General features: G+C 50.5%; 1 protein-coding gene across 1 annotated transcript; it reads left to right on the top strand.

Moving 5' to 3' along the window:
- The first annotated feature begins 16 nt into the window (after positions 1 to 16).
- Positions 17 to 21,080, top strand: SLC35C2 (solute carrier family 35 member C2). The gene is made up of 9 exons (XM_042884872.1): positions 17 to 127; positions 199 to 349; positions 1,758 to 1,821; positions 2,041 to 2,113; positions 2,282 to 2,450; positions 2,725 to 2,808; positions 3,098 to 3,273; positions 3,994 to 4,123; positions 4,258 to 21,080. The coding sequence occupies exons 1-9, from the start codon at positions 17 to 19 to the stop codon at positions 4,374 to 4,376; spliced, it is 1,077 nt and encodes a 358-aa protein (XP_042740806.1). The 3' UTR covers positions 4,377 to 21,080.
- Positions 21,081 to 23,514: the final 2,434 nt, after the last annotated feature.

Genomic DNA, 23,514 nt, shown 5'->3' with positions numbered 1-23,514 from the left:
GGCCCCGGGCGGGCGCATGGGGACGGGCGCGGCGGCGCTGGGCCGGGCGGCGCTGGTGGCGGCGCTGGTGCTGCTCTACTACGGCTTCTCCATCGGCATCACCTTCTACAACAAGTGGCTGATGAAGGTGCGGGGCGACGGGCGGAGGGGCGGCGGGCAGGCGGGCGGCGGCGGTGACGGCGGCTGTCGGTCCCGCAGAGCTTCCCGTTCCCGCTGCTCGCCACGCTGCTGCACCTCCTGCTCATCTTCGCGCTGTCGGCGCTGTGCCGCGCCGTGCTGCGCTGTCGCTCCGGGCGGCCGCCGCCGACGCTGTCCTGGGCCGAGTGGCTCCGCCGAGCCGCGCCCGCAGGTACGGGCGGGGATGGGGCGGCGCGGGCTGCCCGCGGCTTTGGCCGTGGTTGTGTTGCGTGCGGGATGACGGCAACTACCTCCGGCCGGGGAGGTGTTCAGACGTCGGTAGCGTCTCCCTGAGCCTCCGCTGAACGGACCCAGCCCTCGGCCTCTCGTGGGAGTCGTACCGCTCCGTTCATCTGTTTGTGGGTCTGTGCTGTGCTCCTGCCCTTTGTGTTTCCCTTGTACCGGGGGCCCGGTGTCGGGCTGCGGCCCCACCAGTGCTGAGTAGAGGGCAAGGATCACTTCTGTTGATCTGCTGGTGACACGTGGCCCAGAGGTGGCTTCCTTAGCAGCAAGGAGGGCACACTGCTGCCTCGTGTTGCCCGCTGGGTCTCTAAGGTCTTCTGGAAAGCCGCCCTCCACCCGGGCAGCCCAGCACCACTGCTGCCTGGGGTTGTTCCTTCCCAAATGTGATTGCCCCTATCCATGGTGAACTTCATTAGGTTTTTGTGAGCAAAGCTCTCTGGGTGACTGCCTGACCCTCTGGTGCATCAGCAGCTCCCCCTGGGTTCACGTGGATTTACTGAGGGTGCACTTTGCCCCATCATCCAAATCTTTAATGAAGATACTGAGCAGGTCTGGACGCAGTATTGACACCTGGGGTATCCTGCTCATTACTGCCCCCCAGCCGCACTCTGTACCACTTATTGCTGCCCACTGGGCCGTGCTGTTCAGTCAGTTTTTGATCTAGCTGACTGCCCATCCAGCCCATGCTTCAAGAGCTTCACCATGTGTATTTTCTGGGAGTCAGAAGTCTGGGAAGACAGTATCCACGGCTCCCCTCTCATCCATCAGGACAGTGATTTCATTATAGAAGCTTATCAGATTGGGCAGGCAGGATTTCCCGTTGCTGAATCTCTGCTGACTACTACACGTGATTTTCTTCTCCTTCACATGCCTGGAAATGGTTTTTAAGAATACCTGTTCCATGAGGTAATCTCAGCCTTTTGCTGTGTGTACTGTGCCTGGAGTTGTTCCTTCCCAAGTGCTCCCTGCCCTCATCCTTGTTGAACTGTGTGAGGATTTTGTCAGCAAACCTCCCCAGCCTGTCAAGATCTGTCTGGATGGCTGTGTGAGCCTCTGGTAAACAAGCTGCTCCTCGCAGTCTTCTTCTGAGCCCAGTGTTTCTGTTATATTAGCAGCTTTCTCTGGTTGGAATTTAGTCTTTGGCTTCAACTTGAATCACAGGGAAAAGGATAGAAACAAAGCTGAGCATATCCAGGCTGTGCTGGTATTGAAAAGTTAGTGAGAAAAGAGCCTTTCTTTTTTTTCTGGCTCTGCTCTATGTTTGTGGTCAGTTAGCAGAGTTTTCTTTTGTGGGGTGGAAGACAATTAACTTCAGAACATTTTCTTTGATTCTTCAGCTTTGTCAACTTCCTTGGATATTGGGCTGAGTAACTGGAGCTTCCTGTATGTCACCGTCTCCCTGTGAGTACAAATCTCATCTTCCTTGGGAGTCATCTGGTGGGGTTTGGAAAGTGCTGCTTTGGGGTCAGTATCTGGAGCTGCGTGTGGCCCGGTGGGGTTGGCATGCAGGAGCTGTGTTAGGCTGTCTGGCAGCTGCATAACACTGATCTGTTTCCCAATAGTGCTTCACTGGGAAGGACTGCATTGGAAGATAACGATAACGTATTTTGGTCTTTGCAGCTACACGATGACCAAATCCTCTGCCATCCTCTTCATCCTGCTGTTTTCACTGCTCTTCAAGCTGGAGGAAATGGTAAGGGGTGCAGTGCTTTGAGGAGGCTGAAACTCAGGTGCAGGGAGGCATGAAATGCATGAGAAACATAATCAGAGCAGGAATGCTATTGCGTGGATGACTGAAAGAGTTAACTGTCTGTTCAGCTCTAGGAGACTTTGTAGTGATTTTGTGTTTGCTCTCACCCAGAGGGTGGCATTGGTGCTGGTGGTTGTGCTCATCGCTGGGGGGCTCTTCATGTTCACCTACAAGTCCACGCAGTTCAACACACAGGGGTTCATGCTGGTGCTGTGTGCCTCTTTCCTTGGGGGTGTTCGCTGGACTCTCACGCAGATCCTTATGCAGAAGGCTGAACTGGGTATGTAAAGAGCAGGAACTGGGAGGCGGTGCTGGCAAAAGGTGGGGAATAAGGAGGCTGTAACTTAACTGCAGAAACAAAACCTCTTGTCTAAGGGACAGCGTTTGAAACCTGGGATGGGGATCGTCTGGTGGGTATTAAGGATTCTTTGGCCTCTGCAGCAGCATCAGCCTGGGCATTGCAGAGAAGATTTGTATCTACATGTAGTACTAATAGCTCGAGGAACTGTTTACTCTGTGGCTTCTTGTTACCATTATTGATTCTCTTCTTGCAGGGCTCCAGAACCCCATTGATATCATGTTTCACCTGCAGCCACTCATGTTCCTGGTGCTCTTCCCTCTGTTTGCAGTGTTTGAGGGTGCGTGAGTTAATTAGGAAAAGCAGGGGTAGCTTAATAGAGCTGTTGGGAGTTTGCTTAGCTGATTCAAGATGATTCATGCAGAGAAGTGAACATCTGTGAACTTTACAAAGCAATCCTGGAGTTACAAGGACCAAGATATAATTGAAGTAGAATATCACAGAGCACATAAGAATTGTAGCTTGCCACGCTTGTGGAAATAAGGGGAATACTCAAGCTCAACTGAGCCTTTTGGGGGGGACCCTGGGGGTTGGGAAGGGTTCTCTGCTACTCACTTTCTTGTTCCTAGGCCTGCCTTTGTCCATATCAGAGAGGCTCTTCCATTTCCATGAAGCAGGAGTGACGTTCTGTATGGTAGGAAAGCTGTTGTTGGGTGGAATTCTTGCCTTTGGTCTAGGCTTTTCTGAGTTCCTCCTGGTTTCCAGAACATCTAGCCTCACCCTTTCTATTGCTGGTATTTTTAAGGTAAGGCATGGTTCCTGTTCTAATACTACAGGGCAAGTACTGAGTCGCCCCTAACGAGCCTAATGTGGTGGGAACTTCCTTACAGCCTCAGAAGTCATCCCCTATGATTTTTATTCTCCTCACGCAGGAACTTGATGCTTTGACTTGCTGTCTTTGCAGTGAGGGCTCATGTTCCCTGCTGCTCTGACAAAAAAGGGCAGAGAAATTAAATATGTTAAGATCCAAAGTTTGGTGGGATCTGGAAGAAACTAGAATGTGTGGGCCTCATGAGTGATGGAGGGTGTGGGAGGGAGGAGAGTTAAGAAGAACGTTTTCTTGCATCAGACCTGGATAAGGTCTGGTAAACCTTACCCCCAGGTAAACCTCTGGTTTATCCTTACCCCAGGTAAACCTCAGTCCGGTTTGCCATGTTCTGTCCTTCCTTGACGAGTGCAGTGCATGTACTTCTGAGCTAGTTGGTGACACGTGAAACTCAGCTATGTAGTAATCCTATAACTTCCAGATTAGATGAGTATTTCAATCAGGGGACATAAAATCCCCACTCCCAGTTTGACAGGTTGTTCTGATTCTGGAATCTGTTTTTAGAACTTTCTACACATGCAAGAACACTTGGTGGAAGTCAGCAGCCTGACATCTTGATTTGGGCTTGAGCTGCAAAATAACTTATTCACATCACGTCAGGCCCTGTGCTGCCACTTGTCGTGTTTTTTCTTTTCACAGGAAATCTGTGTTTTATTCCTTGCCACACACTTGCTGGGAGACCGCCTCAGTCTCTTGAACTGGCTTGGCTTTGCTGTCTGTCTGTCAGGAATCTCTCTTCATGTCATTCTCAAAGCCGTAAATTCCAGAGGTGATTCTGTTTTCAATACCTTTGTGTTTCTCTGTAGGCGTTTTTACAGTTTCACCAGGAGCTGCACCTGATTCCAGCTGCTTGCCAGCAGCAGGGTTGAGCTGGCTTTTAGTAAACGAGCTGTCTGCACGCAGGTGAGAAAACACTGAATCTACACAAAGAGACACACTCTGAGCCTGACCTGGAGCTGCTGCTGCACCACGCTGAGCATGGGGAGGAGGAAGAAGATGTTGGAGCCCTACAACAACACTGAATGAACGTGAAGCAGAATCCCCTGCTCTGTACTTACCAGGTCTGTCTGACAACTGCCTGGGAAGGAGGTCTAAGATTCTGTGTCTTTGACTTTCCAAAGGGGAATGAGGGTCCAGTTGGGAATCCTGCTGTTGTACTGCAGTGTGAATGCTGCACAGAAAGCAAGGAATACGCTTTGCTGGAGAGCAGACTTGGAAGATGAATCCCAGTTCAGCAGAAGTAAATGGTGAGACTGGGAAATGCTATAGAAAACTTTCTAGGGAATCCTGAAGGCTTTATATTGACATTGTAGACCATGAACTGCGGATCAAATATGGACATGTCTGGACTGCAGGCTGAGTGGTTCCAGGATGGTTTTAGTGGTGTTTAGGCTTTAGCTCCAAAGAGGAAGGTAGGTGCATCTTCCTGTGCTCGTTTTGTGGTTCTGGCAAATGGGAGCTCCTGTCTTTGTGGGAGCAGATAATTGCATGTAATTCCCAAGACTTGTCCTAGTGAGAAAGGGCCTTTGTGCTTGGTGACCTTCACGTATGTATGTAAGAGAGGGATGCTTACCTATTTGCTGGTATTTGGGACCAATTAAATTCAGCCAAATTATGTTGGGCAGAGAAAGAACAAGGGTGCAGGGAGTCCTGCTGGCCCTACAGCCAAGGTGGCAGAGGGTGCACTTAGCTTGAGCAGTAAGCTTTTCAGAAAGTATGTATTTTTTATGTCTGGTTGGTTGGTTTTGGTGGTTTGGTTTTTATTTTCAATAAACTAGTTTTCTGATTCCCTACTGTCTGCACATTATGTAGCTGTGCTTCAGCAAGCAGAGATCACTTCTCTTTTGAACTTTCTCTCAGACCCACAGTGTCCTTTCTACTGCATGCCCAATTGATTTGGACAAATACTTGCTCATCAGCAGGTTGCTTGACCTCTAGGATTACGGGTCCTGTTTGCCAGCTGAGGAGGATTTGTCTACCTTGATGTGCCAACAGGACCCTATATCCTAAGAACACGTAGTATTCTGTTTCACTGTTGGAACCTTATGTCTGCCCCAGTGGTTTGGGTCAGTGAGAGCTGAAATTTGGTCTGGGGAAATGGCATAGCGCAGGATTTAAGGTGTATCTATTGCCTTTATGCTGAGCCTGAAATGGGGTTGGGCAGCAGCTCTTTATTTTTCTCTGCCTGGCAGAATTTTCACCTCTCTGGCAGTTCTGTTTGCTGTGTGAGCTTGTACAGTTTTTGAGGTGGGAATGACTTTGAGAACACTTCCCAAAGGTTCAGCGATGCAGGCTTTCTCTTGAGCGGAGCTGAGCATTGAAGTGAATTTGTCATACTCTGAGAACCTGAAACATCTTGACTGGTTGCCCCTCCATTGATTTTACTCGGTAGCTTTGAGACAGGAGGCCTTTCTTGGTGTCTTTAATCAGGAGCATATCTGGAGGGGGAAAAAAAAATGGTTCTGAGGAAAACTTGTTAATGCTGATCATTTTTCATGGTGTTCTAAAGGACCCTGGTGTCTTGCTTTAAAGCAGACAGCAGGTGGAGCAGCTACCTCATGCAATGCTCCTGAAGCAGTGCTGGTGGCCTGGCAGCACCCCAGGGGATCCTGTGTGCCAAGTGGGACATGTCCTAGAGTGGGAATGGTTTGTTCTGTCACTGGCTGGATTTTTCCAATAGTTAGGGCTCCTGATGCTTCCACTAGGGTTCACCTGTTTGCCCTGCTGAGAGGTGTAAGCACCATCTTCTTTTGTAAGCACTAAATACTGTTTTTACATACTGGGGGGCAATGATGCTTTCTGCACGTGGGCTGTTAGCAGTGTTGCAGTTGCTCTTTGCCTTTCCCTTTTCACTCTCCTTGGAACTTTCTACTCTTGGCTTCTTTTTACTGCGTAGTTCTTTGGATTTCAGGTCCCTGCAAATCTGAGGTAAGGTGACTTTGTTCACAAAGATTTGCATCCCATATGGTGCTGAAAGATAAAATTTAATTGTGCCTGTGCAGGTTCTTGGGAGCTGTAGGGCTCTGCAGTCTGTTGCTTCCAGAGTTTCTTCTTTAAGGTAGAGTTGATGCCCTGCAGCCTAATGTCCAACATTTTGCATTTCTGACCTAGATACAACTTCTTGGTGACAAATGCATCACTGACATTTACTCCAGTTATATGTGCTGCTAATACCTTTTGGAACAGAAATAGTCAGGGCCTCCTGTTGTCACTGAAGCTGTTGTAGACTTGGGTACACAGTGAGAGGAGTGAGGTGGTCGTGCAGACCCTTCTCTCACCAGCCCTAAGTCAGGAGCTGCTTGAGGATGGGAGGTCATCATCTTTTGTGCCATTGTGTGTTGGCACAGTTTGGTTGGCCTCTCTTTCCCAATGGGAGACTGTGAAGGTTGGACATGCTGGAATGCATGAGCGCTGCAGTGCTGAGAAGAGCTGTGTGTGTGGCAGTGTGGGTATGCCAGCACCTCAGGTGGGGAGAACATGCACACGTGTTCCTGCTGGGGAGGTCTGTGCAGGTCTGCACACACTGACACACAGCCAGGCACAGGAAGTAGAGGGCTGTGGTTGAATATTGATGATGTTTGAACTAATTAATGAGTGGAAGCAAAGCTGGATGAATCTCAAAGGTGCTGCCCTCCTTCCACAAGTTGTGTCCTTGCCTGTAAGGCCAGGTTTTTACATGGACTCTGATTTTTGCTCCCTGCCTCCTCCCAGGAGGTCTCTTTACTTGAGCAACAGCTGCTTGCCTTCCTGCTGGTATTTCAATGCAGCAAACACTCTGAGGGCAAGTAGAAATCGTCCCTGCAAACCCCTTTGCACTTTCCAGTTCTCTGCCCAGAAAACAAGGTCTTATCACCAAGCTTACTGTCAGGGCTCACATGCATTTGTGATTTTTGCCATGGCAAATTCTTGCCCCTACTTCAGTGCCAAGGCTCTCCCTTTCAGCACTGCAGTGTTGAGGTTTTGGTGTTCACAGCCTTAAGTCTCTGCGCTCCAAGGGTGGTGATGAACCTTTGCTCCTAGTCTGCACCCCGTGCATGGGAATGACACCTCTTCGTGCAGTCACGCTTACCTGAGAGGTAGGTTGGGAATGGCCTCATGGGCAGAATTGTTTGTCTTGTTTTGCATTAGGAAAGGTGATGTAGCCAAAAGAGGGCTGTCTGAGAGTTAAGAAAGCGGTGGTGGTGGTGGTGGCTTTTGCTTCCCTCTCCCAGGTGGTCTTCTTTCTGGCAGGAGCAGAGAGGGAGGTCTGTGAGGCTGGCTGGAGCTTGAGGCAGCACCCAGTGGCTGCCCTGCTCAGGACCTTGCTGGGAGCAGAGCTGCTGCTGCTGCTGCCTTGTGGCAACTTGCCCAGTGAAAAGTAGCAGAATTGACCGTGCAATTGTTAATGAAAGTCACAAGCAGGAAGATGTAGCCAAGGCCTGTGATTGCACTAATTGGTGGCATCCTCATGAATGTGCCAAGAGCCATTCTCCTGATCTCTGCCTAGTAATTCTTCTCATGTCATGTTTCAGCATCTCCTGTGTGAGGCAGACCCTGCCTGGCGGATGTGATAAGTGTGGAAGTTGATGTAGAGCTGCTCCTTTGTGTTCAGATGTTGAAAGTTTTCAGTGGAACAATCTGTGGAGAAGGTGTTGGAGTTGGTGCTGGGTACTGCAGCCTTGCATTCTCCATCTGTGAGATGAGCTGGATCAGCCCAAGCCAAGCAGGAACTTCTTGGATTCTCTCAGCAGGCACCACTGCCAAGAGCTCTGTTCTGTTTTCTCAGGTAGCTCCTGTGTGGGTACTGATTGCATTGAGGGCCCCCAAAGCCATCTCTTCCCTAGGCTGAACAAACCTGGCTCCCTGTGCTTTTCCTTCCAGAGCAGATATTCCAATCCCTGAATGCCTTGCTGGTTCTCTACTGAACTCATTTTAATTTGTCTGTGTCTTTTCCTGTATTGGGGGGAAGTTAGATGCAGTATTCTTCATAGTGTTTACAAAATACGGGTACAGATGGATCATCGCTTCCCTTGACCTATCACCTGCTGTGTAGCTAGCAATTAAAATGCCAGTGTGTGTAGCTGGCTCATGTTTAATGTTTTCTTTCCTGAGATGCCCTGGTTCTCTTCGTAAGAGGAGCTGGAAAGCCAGGGGTAATCCTGCAGACACTTGGACAGGGCGCTAGGCTGCCCTGATAGGCTGCTGTTGTGGCACAGATACCACAGGGGTATTCCCTGTGCTAGTGTGAGTTTAAAAGCTATGTGGTTTTGGAGGACTTAACTTGCAAAATTGTTAAGACAGGGACAGTGACATTGGAGTCAGGCCTGAAAGAGGAGGGGTGGGCAAGAACATGTGGCATACTGCTGTCACTGGGCTGGCATGGCTGACAGCTGTCCAGATTCTGGAACGGGTGCAGATTGGCCTTGCTATAATAAGCTCTGCAGGCAGGGTCTACTCCCAGCTCTCAAAAGCCTGCAGATCCTCAACTTTTTCTTGTCCTCTGCATGTTCTATGGAGCTGGATGCTCCTTCTGCCCAACACTTTCCTCCAAATTTGTTTCTTGTGAGAGAAAACGGCAAACCCAGCATAGCTTTTGCCCTGGGACAGGTCTTTGGCTTCCTTGACACAAGTGCACTGCGAACATTCTCCCCAGTTTCCTTCCAGGAAGTTGTCCTCAATCTGCCAGTGCTCCTCAGCATCTGACCGCCTACCTGTGCAGGGTGCAGCCTGCAGGATTCCCCTTGAAGCTCTCATTCTTCCCTACATCTGTATTCTTTGATGTTCGGCAGCCTTGCCCTTCCTGTTAACACTCTTATCAGAGCCCACAGCTGAACTCCCCTGCTGTTGGCACAGGGAGGGGAGGCAGTTCTGCACTGCAGTCTGATGGGCTTTGGTGTGGGTGGTAGGAACAGTGTGATGAGAAAGGAGCCCACGTGTGGGGGGAGGGCCTGGAGGAATATTCTTGTTACCTGTCCTCGCGCCAGCCTCAGAAAGGAAGCCTTGCTCCCACCAGGGGTGACCCCAGCCATCCCAGTAGCCATCCTAGTAGTAGTGCTGTCCATTGTGGGTTTGGGCAGAGGTGGGCACTGATCCCAGGTCCGTCCCCAGGTGGCAGGTGAGACCAGAGCTCCCTGCAGGTGATGGAGTGCCTCTGCACACAGTGCTGCTGGACCTCGTGCTGCCAGCTTCATGGATTTTAAGGCCTGAAGTGACTGTTCAGTTATCCGGGGGCCCTGTGTAACTCCAAGTGAGAAATGCCATTATCTTCTTTAGCCTGTAATGAACTCAGTATCTCTCAGCTGATGTATTTTCCATGACAGGATGGAGGATGCTAGGAGGCAGAGCAGATGGCACTTCCCTGGTAGCGTGGCCTGGTGCTGTGTTTCCTATTTGCACTTGCTTGACTACAAGCTCCAGCCTCTTTTCTTCACAAAGTTAAAGAGCTCTTTCACACCAAGTATTTTCTCTCTGTGAAGTGCTTACAATCAAATCACCTCTCAGGCTCCCTTTTTGGTGAGATAACAGACTGAACTCTTTCATTCTGTCTCTGGCAAATGTTTTTTCCAGCCTCCAAATCACATTTGTCATTCTTCTGTACATCCTACTTTTTTTTTTTTTTTATTTTTTCAAAATCCCTTTAGAAATGTGGGCACCAGAACGGATCGTCAGCGCCATCCCACTCACCACAACCATCCACATCTCTTCTTTCCCGACTAATAGCGTATGCAGGAGACAGAGTGCTCTGTGTAGAGCAAAAAAGGACTCTGTGGCCCATGAATGACTGATTTCCCCTCTGCCTGATATTAGCCCAGGTGGGTCAGTCTCACTGTCATTGCCCACTGTCAAACCCACCAGGTTGGCAGGTCCTGGAGGGTAAGAGAACAAAGAACAGTGAGTTTTTGCTGGGAATTGTATATACTTGTTTCCATCATTGGCACTTGGCCCTTGGTTTAGCTGCCTTCCCCACTGCCACATCTTCCATGGAAAAGCAAGCAAAATGGAGGCTTTAAACAGAGAAGAGGAGGGGAAGGCATCTAACCAGAAAAGGACACAGAAAACAAGGAATGAGAATGGTGAGAGATGCAGTTGCAGAAGCTAGAGGGCATGAGTGCAAGAACTCATTCTGCCCAGCATTCAAAGGGCTTTGGTGGGGCACAGAACTGTCCTACAAGACCCCCTCTAGATTACATAGCCCTGCCATCTGAGTTGCTCTTAAACTTCTCAGCTTTGCAGGACTGGGTGATTGCTTTATCAGAGCTGCTTACATTAGCAGGCAGTAATGGGCACCTGCGCTAAAGAGCCTGCTTTAGATTACTGCTGAATGCAGATCAAACTCTCCACAGCTGGGAGATTACGAGGGGGAGGAGTGGTAATGCTTACGTTTACTCTGTCTTTCCAGCAGGTGCTCCTCTTCCCCCAGGGCTGAAGCATTTTTGGTGTTTGTTTCTTGTGCCTTAAATCTGCAGTGGCACCAGCCGGGGCTCCATGGGAAGCGTAGCTCTCAGGAGCATAGAGGACAGGCGCAGCTCACGCAGTGCTCATCTCTATTCTTTGTCATGTGGGTGTTTCTTACAGAAGCTTCTGCTAAAAATCTTGCCTTGAATGGTGAAGGTGTGAGAGGAATTTGGTCCTTGGCTGTTCCCTTAGCCCCGTGTTGTGGGTCTCTCCCCCTAGCATACAGCTCCCTTGGCTACTGCTGCATCAGCACTCCCTGTGCACTGGGCCCAGCCCCTTTGTGTTGCCATTCGTCATTTCTGATCCAGTAAATAACAGTACAGTGAGGGACTGATGTAAATTGTGGGTAAGAGCCCTGGTGTAAGGAAAGAAGGAAAAATGGAGAGTCTCTGCAGAGGGAGAGCACTGGGCTGTGTGATGGAAACACAGAGGGTTGGCTGCAAGCACCTGAGGATAAACCATGCTGGTATTTCAGGAGTGCAGCAGCCTAGTGGATCCCAGGTGGTGAGGAGTCCTGCTCTATGTGGGAAGCAAGGCCTTTGTAGGCTTCACTACAGGATTCCAGTCCCACAGTTCTGAGAACCATACCTTGAGCAGTAATAAATTGACCTAAGCTGCACTGCTCACCCTTGGCTCTGTCTCTGCAGGCTGCAGTGCTCTGGCAGAATCCCATGAGAGGCACCCAGTGTCTGTTGCAGGGGACTGCAGCAGCTGTCCCACTGCCACGCGCATCCAGTGCTCACGTAAGTGGCAAGAGTGGGTGCAGAAGGAGTTAAATAGTGCTGGGAAAATTGGTATTTAATCCAGCACTGTCCCTTCTAGCAAACCTAGATGGGAAAATGCCTCCCTGTTGGAAACGGTGCCTCTCAGAAATGGAAATGCAGGATGGCTGGGGATTAGGGTGCCTATCGCTGGAAATGGGTTTCTTATCATCTCTGTGTTGAATTGGTGGGACAGCCTCTGAAAATTGAATTGCCTTCCCTGTTTCTCTCTCTGCCATTGCATCCCTCCTGTGCTGTAGCTTTGCACATGCTTTCCTGCCTCTGGTCTCCCTTGTCCCTACGCTCAGCAGAGCAGTGTCTGTCTGCAAGGCGTTCACGTCTGTGGAGAGGTGCTGCTGTGGGCAGGGCTGGCTGCATTAGGAGGGTTTCATCCCTGGGACTCGCAAGGCCAGGATAAAGACCCTTTCCAAGCTTCCTTCCAACTCTGCAAGGACAGTAAAGGCAGGGCCTGACACGGGGCAGTGCATGAGGAGGCTTGGGATGATCAGAAGACATCAGACACAACTGGAAAGGAGGACTAGTGGTGAGCAGCTGGGGGAGAAACCAGACTGAACATGCAGCAGGAAAGAGACTGACTGACTTCTCATGAGACAAGAAGCAGCCTTGATCCCAGGGTTTGCTGTGCCATGCAGAGGTGTGGCATCCCACATCTTGGGCTGTGACTGTGGTGGTCATTCGTCCTCATTCCTCCTTGCAGCTTGTCTGTGGTGTGAAACACGTGCCACAAGCATCAGTCTGTACACAGCTCTGTGCTGCTTCCAGGCAAACCCACGCAGCGTGGCTGTTCAGTGCACCTGTATCTTTCTCTGCCACCTGTGGATCTTGCAAAGAAAAAACGATGGAGCAGATATGGGAGCCAGCACAGAGCTGTCCCTGTGTCACCTGTGGATATTGAGGGTCACCCAGCTGGGCTGTGCCTGGCCTGGATGTGCATTTTATCACCTGGGGCTCTCACAGCCCCTCGGGTGTGTGGTCATGTGTTTAACAACTATTAAAGCAACTTCTGTTTCATTTTGGGCTAACGCTGATAAATCAAGGTGACTTTGGGGAGAGAAATAATTCCTTTCCTCGGATTTGCATAATCCTGGCTGGTGATATGATAATGGTGTTTGTTAAAGACAGGACACAATAAATTAATACTGTTAAGTTGTTGCTGCAATCTGCAAAGCAGGTAATTTACTGTGGGTGCAAAGGAGAGAGTGAGTGCTGCAGGCATGGCCATAGCCTCTGTCCTCAGGTTTCACTATGTGCACCTGGGTTCACTCACGTGGTGCTGCAGGACAAGTGAGGAAGAGCTGGTGTGATGCATAGATAGAGAGAGGTGCTTGGTAGAGGTGCATTGGAGTCTCACTCATTCCCTGGGCTGCAGCTGCAGTTCCAGAGCCATCCTTGCATGTCATATCCCACTGGAATCCTAATGCACCATTTATCTCTGCAGCTTCACAGCTCTATTAGAAGGAAGATGCTGTGTGGGAGCCAGAGCTGGGTTTCAAGCTAATTGGATTCTGTGTCTCCGTGGTTTCTCATGTAGGCAGGCAACAGGGATTAGTTGTAGTGCTTCTGAGGAACAGAGGAGAGTTGAGGATGACCTGCATGGGGATTTCCTCCTGCATAACCCCTGCTGCTAGCAAAGGACTTTTTGAACAGGCTGTTGAGGTGGAAGGGCTGGGAGCAGCATGTCCTTAATCTTTGGTAGTGTTGCTGCCTGAATTTTGTGTTTTCTTCCTAATTCTTTGAGCCAGGTGCTGTTCACTTTCCAGGGAATAAACTAGCTCAACCAGCCTCCTGGTACTGTTCTGGTCTCTCCTGCTAGCCCCTTGTAGGGGAAACCAGATGGAAATCAAACTGTTGGTGTCTCCAGAGCACAACTAACCACCTGCCAGAGTTACTCCCCTTTGCCTTCCTGCTCCCAAGCCTAGCTACTGGCTGGAAGCAGTGCACATCAGATATCCATCTTCCCCAAGTTCCTAGTCTGCCAGGGGAGGAACGGAATTCACCTCATTAACATAGATTTATTCCTGTATAAACATTTCATTGCTTTAATTGCAAACCAGTCATACTGCAGGCAGTGGTGGCAACACCTCCATTTACACTGAGCATTGGAGGCAGCAGGGTGTGTATGGCACGTGTCTGAGTGCATACAGGTAGGATGTGCCATGGTGTCTGCATGCAGAAGTGTGTGCTGTGCAACACAGTGTCAGCTGGTCTGGGTAAGCGGCCCTTCTTCGTGGCAGTAGTGAGGCCCTGGGGCCCCATCCAGCTGAGCACCAGTGCAGGAGGATGCACCCAGGCAATGGTCTGTTGGACTGACAGCTCTGTATGTGCAGAGGGGTTCTTGACAGCCTGCTGCTGCATTTCATGCTCTCTGCTCTCCCACATTCTCACCCAAACGTTAATTTTACGGATGCCTTTATAAATCTCACCGTTTTCTCCTGTTCATGGGCTTCATAGATTTCATCATGCTGAGAGATGGCACTTCTGGCCTCTGGTACCAAGCTATCAATTTAATACTCTGAGTGTAATAAAAAACATGGGATGGTATTAAGTCACAATTACTCTGCTGCTCTTTGCTGTAACTCCTCCTGTTCCATCTGAAAACCTGGGATCCAGAGTACGTGCATCAGCTGCTGGCAGAGCTACATGCACAGGACAGCCAGCACATCCCAGCTTGGAGCTGCCCGTTTCCCAAACTGTGAGCTGCTCTCCTGCTTGCCAAGAATACAGAGGTATCCCTGCCTCTGTCAGACCAGACCATGTAGATGTTGAGATTGCTGCCATTCATTTTCCAGGTCTGTTGAGTAAATGTGGACCTGTAAGAGTCATTTTTTTTTCTATTCTGTTCTGCTGGTTTGTGAAGTTGGGACATTTCTCATACAGAAGGCTCCTACAGCAGCCCAGCCGCAGGGTGCAGTGCGTGCCCAGGTCCCAGCTGACCTATCACTCGAAGAGCGACAGCAGATGGATGTGAAAAGCCTTTAAATTCAGCACATGATCAATGCTAAACCGATCTCTTGGAGTCCTTTATAAGATTGCCCCAGCCTCATGCATCCAATTGTAACAAAAAAATCAGTCGGCACGCTGGGGAGATGTGAGAAATGCTGTAGATCCCATTTAGGATGCAGAGAGCCAGAGTAAGTAACTTCACATTGTTTCTTGCAGTAAATAATTTATTCAGCTTACATTTTGGTTTATTGCCCCTGCCCCCACCAGCTCCCTTCTACCAGTTTTCTTCTTTTGTCCTGAAATTCCCTCTCTGGATCACTTCTGTCGCTGTGATTCCCTGCCACACACATGGGTGTTTGTGCACGCGCAGTGGCACAGATCTGACCCAGTTCAGCTTCTGCTGGTTGCCGTTTATCAGGGCCAGCAGTGCTGGAGCAGGGATGCTGCCTTTTCACCCAGCTTCCTCACCCCGGGCTCTTCCCCAGCACTGCTTTTACACGGTGTCAGAATGCGTTAATGAAAACGTTTGGAATGCGTTAGCAATGCTAATAGTATTGCTGTACTAATTAGGAATGCCATTCGAACGAACTCTCGCTTAACGATACAAATTACCAGCCAGCCAGGCGCAGAGCGAGGGCTGCAGCTGCTGCATGGAGAGCAGCGATTACGGGGTGTGAAGCTCTGGCACGGGGCCTGGCAGCAGAATGAGGCCCTGGGCTTCTCCATGCTGTCAGAGCCAGGAGGAACCCTGCAGCGGGCGCTCTGCATCTGGGCCAGGGTGCATGGTGGGCTCTGCCCTGACTGTACAGCTTTTCTGGTGCGAGCTCCGGTGGTACTGCTGAACCAGATGGCCTGTGTGTCAATGCAAGTTGCTGCAGCTGCAAAAAGAACAGTTTGACGTGAGTCCCTGCCATGGGAAGGAGCTTGTCTGGCCCTGTTAGCAGTGGCAAGGCTTGTACTGCAGCTCCAAAGCCCTTGGCAGCTCCTGGGCATCCTGCTTCTGGGAAGCTTGGTGGAAAGGGCTGATTACAAATAGGCGGCTGTTCCCAGAGCTGAAAATTGTAGTTGGGAAGAGCATCACCTGCATACCCCTGTCCCCAGCCTACTCCTGTGTGTTGCTCCTGGCTACACTGAAGACACAACACAAATTGAAAAGACTCTCAGCAGAAACCATTTGGTGCCTGAGGAAACCAGAACCCTGCAGACACCTTTCATGGAGTGGTTTTGTAGGAGACAGGTGGATGCTGAGAGGATCCAACCCCACTTTTGGTTCTGTTTACCTCTGGTTGCTGTGAAAGGCAGGAGAGTCAAAATCAGGGGCTGTGGTCTGTTTGCCAGACCCAAATGGCACCTTCAGGAGCGGATCTTCAGACCTTGTGCAACCTTCATGGGCTGTTTTACTGCTCCTTCCAGCCAGGCAGCAGGTGACCTTTCGGAGAGAAATGATCCCAGCATCAATGTGATATTTTGCGTGCTGTCCCCTTGGGAATTGGTAAGTATTTATAGGCCAAATCTGAGTTATTCTAATCCTTTGTTTTGTGATGTGCTGGCAAGGTGTCACCATCTGGAGGTCGGGGGCTGCTCTGGGTGTTCTGGATCCAGACCAGAATGCCTGAAATGCCTTTGGAGCACTTACTGGGCCTTGGTCCAACCAGAGCTGATGCTAATGGTGCAGAGCACTGCATAGCCCTGTAGGTGAGTGCTGTGGCATCTCAGCACCTCTACAGCCATTCTCGAGTCTCTGGCTTTGCTTTCTGTTCAAGGAAACGCCTTGGCTTGACCCCATCCTCTCCCTGTGGGATCAGGTATGCCATGCCCATGGGGCTCTCTGCTGGCAGACCCTCCGTGGCAGCAGCCAGTGGTCCAGGGCCTCTCACGGCCGCGTCAGGCAGCACTGACAGCCCTGGTGTGAAATAAGACGAATGGGCTGAAGTTGGTGAAAATGATTCTAATTTATAATCTACTGCTTTGTGGAGCTCCCCAATTAATTCTCTGTAGATACATAAGTAGGCCACATGTTTGCTTTGCTTCAAGTGTAATAAACATTACGCTCTGTCCTCTGCTTTTGGTGCTGGTTCCTGTCAGAGCGTTAGTCCCTATAGCTAATTTCTCACACCTGTCTCCCAGGCTCCTGGGAGCTGGGCTGAGCACAGGGAGGAAATGCCAGGCTGCAGGAAACTTGTGGCATGGAGAGATAAATTGCTGATCAAAGGGCTAGCACACAGTGCCTCTGAATATTTAGTTGCAAGCGAGGCAGCCAAACCCACTCAGGAAAGAGCTTTGTTCTTGAAGAGCTGTTTGCCTGGCTCTGCTCTGCAGCAGTGAGCAGCTGGGGTGTGGTGGGGTGATGGGATCAGCACTCCTCCGAGCCGTGCAAAGGAACAGATTTTGGGGTGTGACAGCAATAAGGGGCTGTACTCAGCTGTTGAGGTGGGAAGGGTGCCAGACGGTAGGTGGGACATTCCTCTATCTAGATGGTAAGAGTGCTCGGGTTGAGGTGGCAAGTTCTGATGAAGAGACAAACACCAAATTTTGCTGGATGCGTGACCTTCCTGCTTGCCCTGGTCTTTCTAGCTGCCCAGAGACCTTCCCCAGACCTTCATCTGCATTCTGCACCCAGCAAAAAACCCTCACCATTTTTTACTTGCACCAGTTTGCTCAGTACCCTGACCTTGCTCTGGTGCTCTGTCAGTTCATTGGGTGAGGAAGCACAAAGCTGCTTTGCTTGTAGAGATGGATTTGAGGGAGGGTGAACAAACAAATTGCCACGCTGCCCGCAGGCGCCAGTGAGCACCTGTTCCCAAGACATAGAGCGCAGTCTGGGTTTGGGTCCAGAGCACTGGACATGGAGAGCTAAAGCACTACAGCAGGAGGATGGACAGAGCTCTTGAGACTCTGTGCAGCTGGCTGGAGGCATTTCTGTATGGCCCAGGGCAAAGCAGCATTGCCCTTGGGTGCCTGCTGCTCACCCTATGCCCAGCAGCCAGCTCCTGGCAGCTGCAGAGTACGTTTCCAGCCCTGAGATGGAGTGTTTCTCCCTCATCAGTCCAGTTTGGTTCAGGAGTGATGGAGCACTCACAGCAGGAGTGAGCTGAGGCTGCTGGGCAGCCAGGCTGCTGGAGCATGACTTTTTAAATGCTTTCCATTACAGCTCTCTGTAGTTTGTGTCTCTCCAGAGCTGCTTTTTGCACAGCAGGGGGATGGAACTAGGTGATCCTGAAGGTCCCTTCCAACCCAAGCCATGCTGTGATTCTATGGTCTTAGCAAACAGGAGCTTTCAGATTACATTGCTGCAAGGGCAGCTCCGGGCTCCTTGAATGTGTCCCTGGGGAGAGCTGCTCTGCACCTTGGTTTGAGGACCCCTAACACCTCTGCAGAGGCTGTGTCAAGGTTCTGGCAGTGGGGAGGGAGAGGGCAGTCTCTTATGGAGGAGGACTATGTATTTCAGCCTTTCTTAGCCCTGCTCTGCTTCCTCTATTCCTGTCTCCTGCTCTTTCCTTACCACAGTGACATCACAGAGAGAAGACAAGGGACTGCAAGGAGTTGGAAGAGGTGTCAGAGCTGAGCATCTAGGGCCCACCAAGCCCAGGACCTTCCTCAGCCCCAGATTCCCTCATCTTTGTCCTACCTGCTCATACTCAGAGAGCTGCCAGCATGGTGCTTGCACCCAGCATCCCCATCCTGGCCTGGCTCCTGTCCTGAATATATTTTTACATGTTATGACTCAGAGGTTTTTAAATTTAATGGGTTCTTTTTTTCTTGCTTGCTTCTTAGCACCTGAACTGGATCCTCTCTGAGCTGCTGCCAGCTCCAAGGGATTACAAGTGAATAATTCAGGTTCGATGCTGTTTGAAGTTTCAGGGAAGGAAGTGCCATGTGAGGCCTGATCCCCACACCTGTCCCAGGGCTATGCTGCTCCAAAAGCAATCTCAAGAACACCCTGAGGAGCCGCACTGAACATTTCTGTGTGGATGTTGCCTTCCCAGCTCCTGGCAGCCTGGACTGAGGCTGTTTGTACAGGAGCAGCTCCCCAGCATCAGAAGATTGCTGCAAGGCTTGAGAGTGCCGTGGAATGAAGTGCAGCATCCTGCTTGACAGCCTAGGTCCAGGAGGGGTTAAATGGCAGACTGTTGTGTCTGTTCCAGCTGCAATGAAGCATAGAGAAGAAGGCAATGGACAAACATGACCTGCTGTAAAGAAATTTACAACTGAACGTAAGTCAAAAGCTGAATGGCTGTCAGAACCTGGGAGTTCTTCTGTGACAAAGATGGTGGGAGCCACATCCATGGGCACTCATGTTTGGCAGCTTGTTCTCAAATGGCCTTCAGAGAGGTTTCCGCAAGCAAAAGTTTGTGTTGAGAGAGGGAAAGAGAGGGATAGCACAAAGGGTCTCTTTGAATTTCAGAAAGGCTCCTAGGCATCTTTGGAGGGATGGCGATGATCACAGAGGGATTATACTTTGTCTCAAGGGGTCCCTGCTGCTAGAAAATGCCTCTGGGAGTCTGTCCTGGATGAGGCAGTGCTTTCCTACCCCACTGCACCGCTGCTCAGACACTTCTCTTTTCAAACAGCACTCACGGATCGCCTGTTGCTATTGAAACTGCTGTGGCACCGATGGCAGAACCAGGAGGAATGAGGCATTGGGAGCTGCTATCCAGCCAGTGCCTTTGTGCTGCTCTGCTGCTGAACTTCAGCAGGAGAGCTGAGTTTGGGTTTGCTGCTGCCGGCACCTTTGATCCTCAGGCTGAGGGCTGCAGGCGTGGCTGGAGGAGGAAGGGGTTTGCAGTGCACTGTGTGATGGAGATGCAGAGGGTTTGGCCGAGGTGCTCATCTTTGCTGAGCACAGAGCACAGCTCTGCTCGGCTCTGCAACCCCTCGGGGTCAGGAAGCAGAGCTCTTTGCATCCCAGGGATGTGTGTTCCCATCAGTGCTCTCCATGGCCTGTGTTTGCGTAACGCCAGGTGTTGCTGCTTCTTGAGACGAGGGACACAGATACGCTGGGAAATTATTTTTAACCTCCTGCAATTTGCTGTTCAGAAAGATGTCACATTTGTCAGGGCTGGTTCATAGCAGCCGCAGTGGAGGCAATCTTTCCTCATATATACACCTCTTTTGTAAGGTGGCTCTCACAAAATGTAAGTATGATCTTTGATGGCTTCTGAGAGCTCTTGGAAGAACTAACAAGCATATCACAGGGTCCAGCATTAAACCCTTCCCTGCTGGGATGCAGTTGAGAATGGAAACTATCAGGCAGTTTGAGATCCATTTAACAGCAATTAGTGTAGATGAAAGAAACGCTAACGTGAAAGCGCCAGTCTCTGTGCGTAGGGTCAGAGGAGGAGAGAAACGTGGAAGAGAAAATATAAACGTGACAAAACGTGGTTATGTATCCTACGAAACAACGACTTCCTGTAAATTTTTTCATGCGAGCAGAAGCCAATCAGTCTGTGACATGATTGAAGACCTGCAGTAAAACCGTGGAGCTGACAGAATTGGAATTCTGTATGTGGTATGAAAGGAAAGGCAAGCATCCAATGAATGAGAGCCAGAAGCTGCAACAGCAGAAGTCTGGACAGGAGGACTGCCCTTTGGAAAGGAGAAATCACCTCTGGTAACAGATATGGAGCATTTACAGAAAGCAGGAGTATTTCCCAGGAAAATCCCAAGTTATAGCAAATGTGGCCCTAAAGTACATCCGAAAACTGTGACTCAGAATCTGTTCTTCAAGGCTGCATCTTCTGGAGGACTCTAGGTAAAAGTGTATTGTGGACTTCATGCTGTGAAGCGCTGTATGAAATGCAGAGGTTAGGTTGGCTTCGGAGGGGCAGGTGGGGTTGGTAGTGTGGTAGCCCTGGAAAAAGGAAAGGAAGGAATACAGAACAGCTAAACTTCGTTCTGTGGGCAAAGGGCAAGGTGGGCTACATTTCAGTCTGTTCTAGAAGTTCCTACACTGGTAGGTTCTACACTCGTGACGTAGGAGAGATGACACAATTTGCCATTTGGAAATACTCATGTTTGTTATAACGTTAGGATTGTTCCCTGGATCCTGGTTACTGAGTGAGCTCGACATGGTGCTCTTGTGCTGTGCCTTTGGGGAGGCTTGGGTTCCTGCAGCTGCACACACGTATCATGAAATGATTCACAGGGAAATCTGTTAGCAGAGACAGAAGAAAAACACATGGTGCAAAGAAAGTGTATTTCAAAGGCAGCCCTCTATGAGAGGGGCTGTAGGAGCCAAGGAGTTCACATGGCATGCACAGACGTCTGTTAAAAGGCGGTGGATCTGTTGGCGACGGCTGGGCAGGGTTTGCACAGGAGGGGGTTGGGCATGGGAAAGGATGGGTTTTCATGCTGTACCTCCAGATGCAGGCACTGGACAGGGGCTCCTTCACCTGCAGTGCTGGGGCTTTGCTGCTCCCTCCCAGCCACGTTATTTTTCAGGCTAATGAGCTCAGCCATTACAGCACCAGCGTACTCCAAAAGGGGTCACGTTGCTGTGCCTTGCTGGGGTGCGAGTCCAAAGACCATCCTAATACCAGAAATAAACTACTGCTATTTTCCAACTTACCTGCTCTCCACAGCTTTTTGCAGCAAAATTGGGGCTTTCACTGCATGTGACTGCACCACAGCTCTCCTGTCTTTATGGGAAGATTACAGTTGCTCTGAGCGCTGCTTCTCCCCTCTCTCAGAGGGTGTAAGGGCACAGAAAAGCACGTGGGAGTGCGTGTGCATGCATGTGTATTTACTAGAGAGAGAATCATGAGAGGAGGCTGTGTCATGCTCCTCCTTCCAGTTAGCCTTGCTCTAAGCTTTCAGCCTAGCTGGGATCCTTCTGTGTAGCCCAGACCTCTGCCTTTCCTGCGTTTTCTTTGCACATTTAGGGGATGCCTCCTGTCTCACTCTGCCTAAGTGGTGAGCCGTGCATCTAGCTGTAGGTCTCGGAGTAAACACTGCTTGGAACAGAGTGTCTGTGCTGGCTGCAGAAGGGCACTGTGTGAGCCATCCCATAGCAGTGGGGCATCCTCTCCTCATCACCTCTCTGCCGCCTGCCCACCAGAAACTCCAAACTCTTGCTGTCGGGCTTTCTTCAAGCCACAGTCTGGGACTGGACCAGCAGGGTGAGAGCTGAGTCACTGCTACAAATGACTGCCCCAACCATTAATTTTTGTAGTCTGAGTGGCAGCATTTCATGCTGGGCACAACCAGTGGCAGAGATGAAAGCTTGAAGCCAAATAGGCATCGCAGAGCCAAAGCAAGTGCTATTTATTAAAAAAACGCCTGGATTGCAGAGGAAGCAGAGGGGTGCGCCTTGAAAGGAACCTTTAACACCTGTGAGCAAAGAGCTGCAAAGGGCTGCGGGGCGCAGGGAGCTGCCAGAGGCAGCAGCTAATGGCCCTGGTCCTGGGGTGAACTGGCAGCAGGGAGCGTGTGACCAGCAGCCAAGGGGTACTTTGTGCTGCTTCCTCTGTAGCCGTAAAAGCAAAGAGAATGAGGGCTGTCATACTGCTGGCCACAGGTGCTGCCCAAACTGAGCGAAGTGCAGGTGGGGAAGGGGTTATCCCTGGGCTCCTGCAGGAAACTGCTGCCCATCGCTGCCCCAGCCTGCCTGCAGGGAATGCCACGTGTGTGTGCCTGTCCCCAGCCTCCAAGTTGCTCCGTGCAGCACAATCTGCTGCATTAGGTCGATTTCAAGAGCCCCTCAGGTCAGTTAGCAATTACCTGCACCAGATACACGCTTGGAAAGGAGCTTCTGATCTCTTCAATGCACTCGTTTTCCTCTCTCGATTTCAAATTTCCCTTGCTGGAAATAGGCACTTCAGCCTCTTTTACAGACCGTAGTAAATTAAGATTTTGTCCAGTGCTGTTGGTTTTGCTGATGGAGATGTTTTTCCCTACAGAGGCAAAGCCATGGCCAATCTGAGGTGTGCTCAGACCCTCCATGCCAACTCTTCCAGGTGACGTCATGGCGTGCAGAGTATTTCTTCATGGATTGCTGGCCCTGCTGTGGGCTGAGGAGCCTCTCCTGAGATTGTCACCATGGTGCCAAAGCTCTGCTTATGAATTCAGGCTTCAGGGAGGGGATCAGCCCATTTGCTGTGGGGCTCTTTGCTGGGCTCCTGCTGTCTGATGGGAAGTTGCGTGACTCCCTATCCCAAACCAGCGGTTCAGCACTCAGAGGCAGAAGCAATTTTACATAAAGTTCAATTAAATATTTGCTTTATAATTGCGCAACAAATTATTCATAAAGGCATTGGAATTTAATCACAAGGCTGACACCGTGGAGGCTGCAAATGACACAGTACTTGGGGAGAATAAAGATAGGGAGAGAGTGCCTAACTGTGCGGGACAGTGGAAATGCTCCCAGAAAAGGACTGGAAGCCACCATCAGTGGAAGCAAGGCAGTGCTGCTTGGGCAGCTGGAGTGGAGCAGCATGTGAGAACTGCTCTGAGGAACAGGCTGAGGGAGATGGGTTGCTCTGGGTGTGCTCAGCAAACGTGCACAGCTGTGCCCATTCCAACTGCGTCCCGTTGGCTCTGATGTCCCGTCCTTCCTTGCATCACTGAGAATGCAAGACATGACATGGAAGGGATGGATGTGCTGGTGTGAGCAGAGCTGTGGGGGCTGCACTCAGTGCTCGCACACATGAGGAGCTGTGTTCCTGTTGGCCTTCAAGGATGGGAGTCACACAATCATACAAGGTTTGGAGGCCTTATGCCATCCTTGAGCTGTAGGGGAGGAATATCTGTTCCTGAGATGGTGCCAGGTGAGAGCTGAGAATTAAAAAAGGCCTTTGGGCTGATGCTGAGCACAGCTCTCACCGCAGCCCAATTTTGCTTTGCCCAGCAAGGACCTCTCCAGCCCAGATTCCGTCCCTTACTGTCATCCCGGGTAGTGGGGATGAAGGTGTCCCACCATCCTGCTTTGGAGAAGCTCTGCAGGGCAGCAGAATGAGGCAGGTTGTGAGTGACAGGGAGCTGGGTCCTGGACAGAGAGCAGGAC

Source organism: Lagopus leucura, unplaced genomic scaffold (genome assembly GCF_019238085.1).
Source record: "Lagopus leucura isolate 7727_CA_CO unplaced genomic scaffold, USGS_WTPT01 Super-Scaffold_100047, whole genome shotgun sequence".
NCBI lineage: Eukaryota > Metazoa > Chordata > Aves > Galliformes > Phasianidae > Lagopus > Lagopus leucura.
The sequence above is the reverse complement of the archived record's forward strand: the minus strand, read 5'-3'. Positions and strand labels throughout refer to the sequence as shown.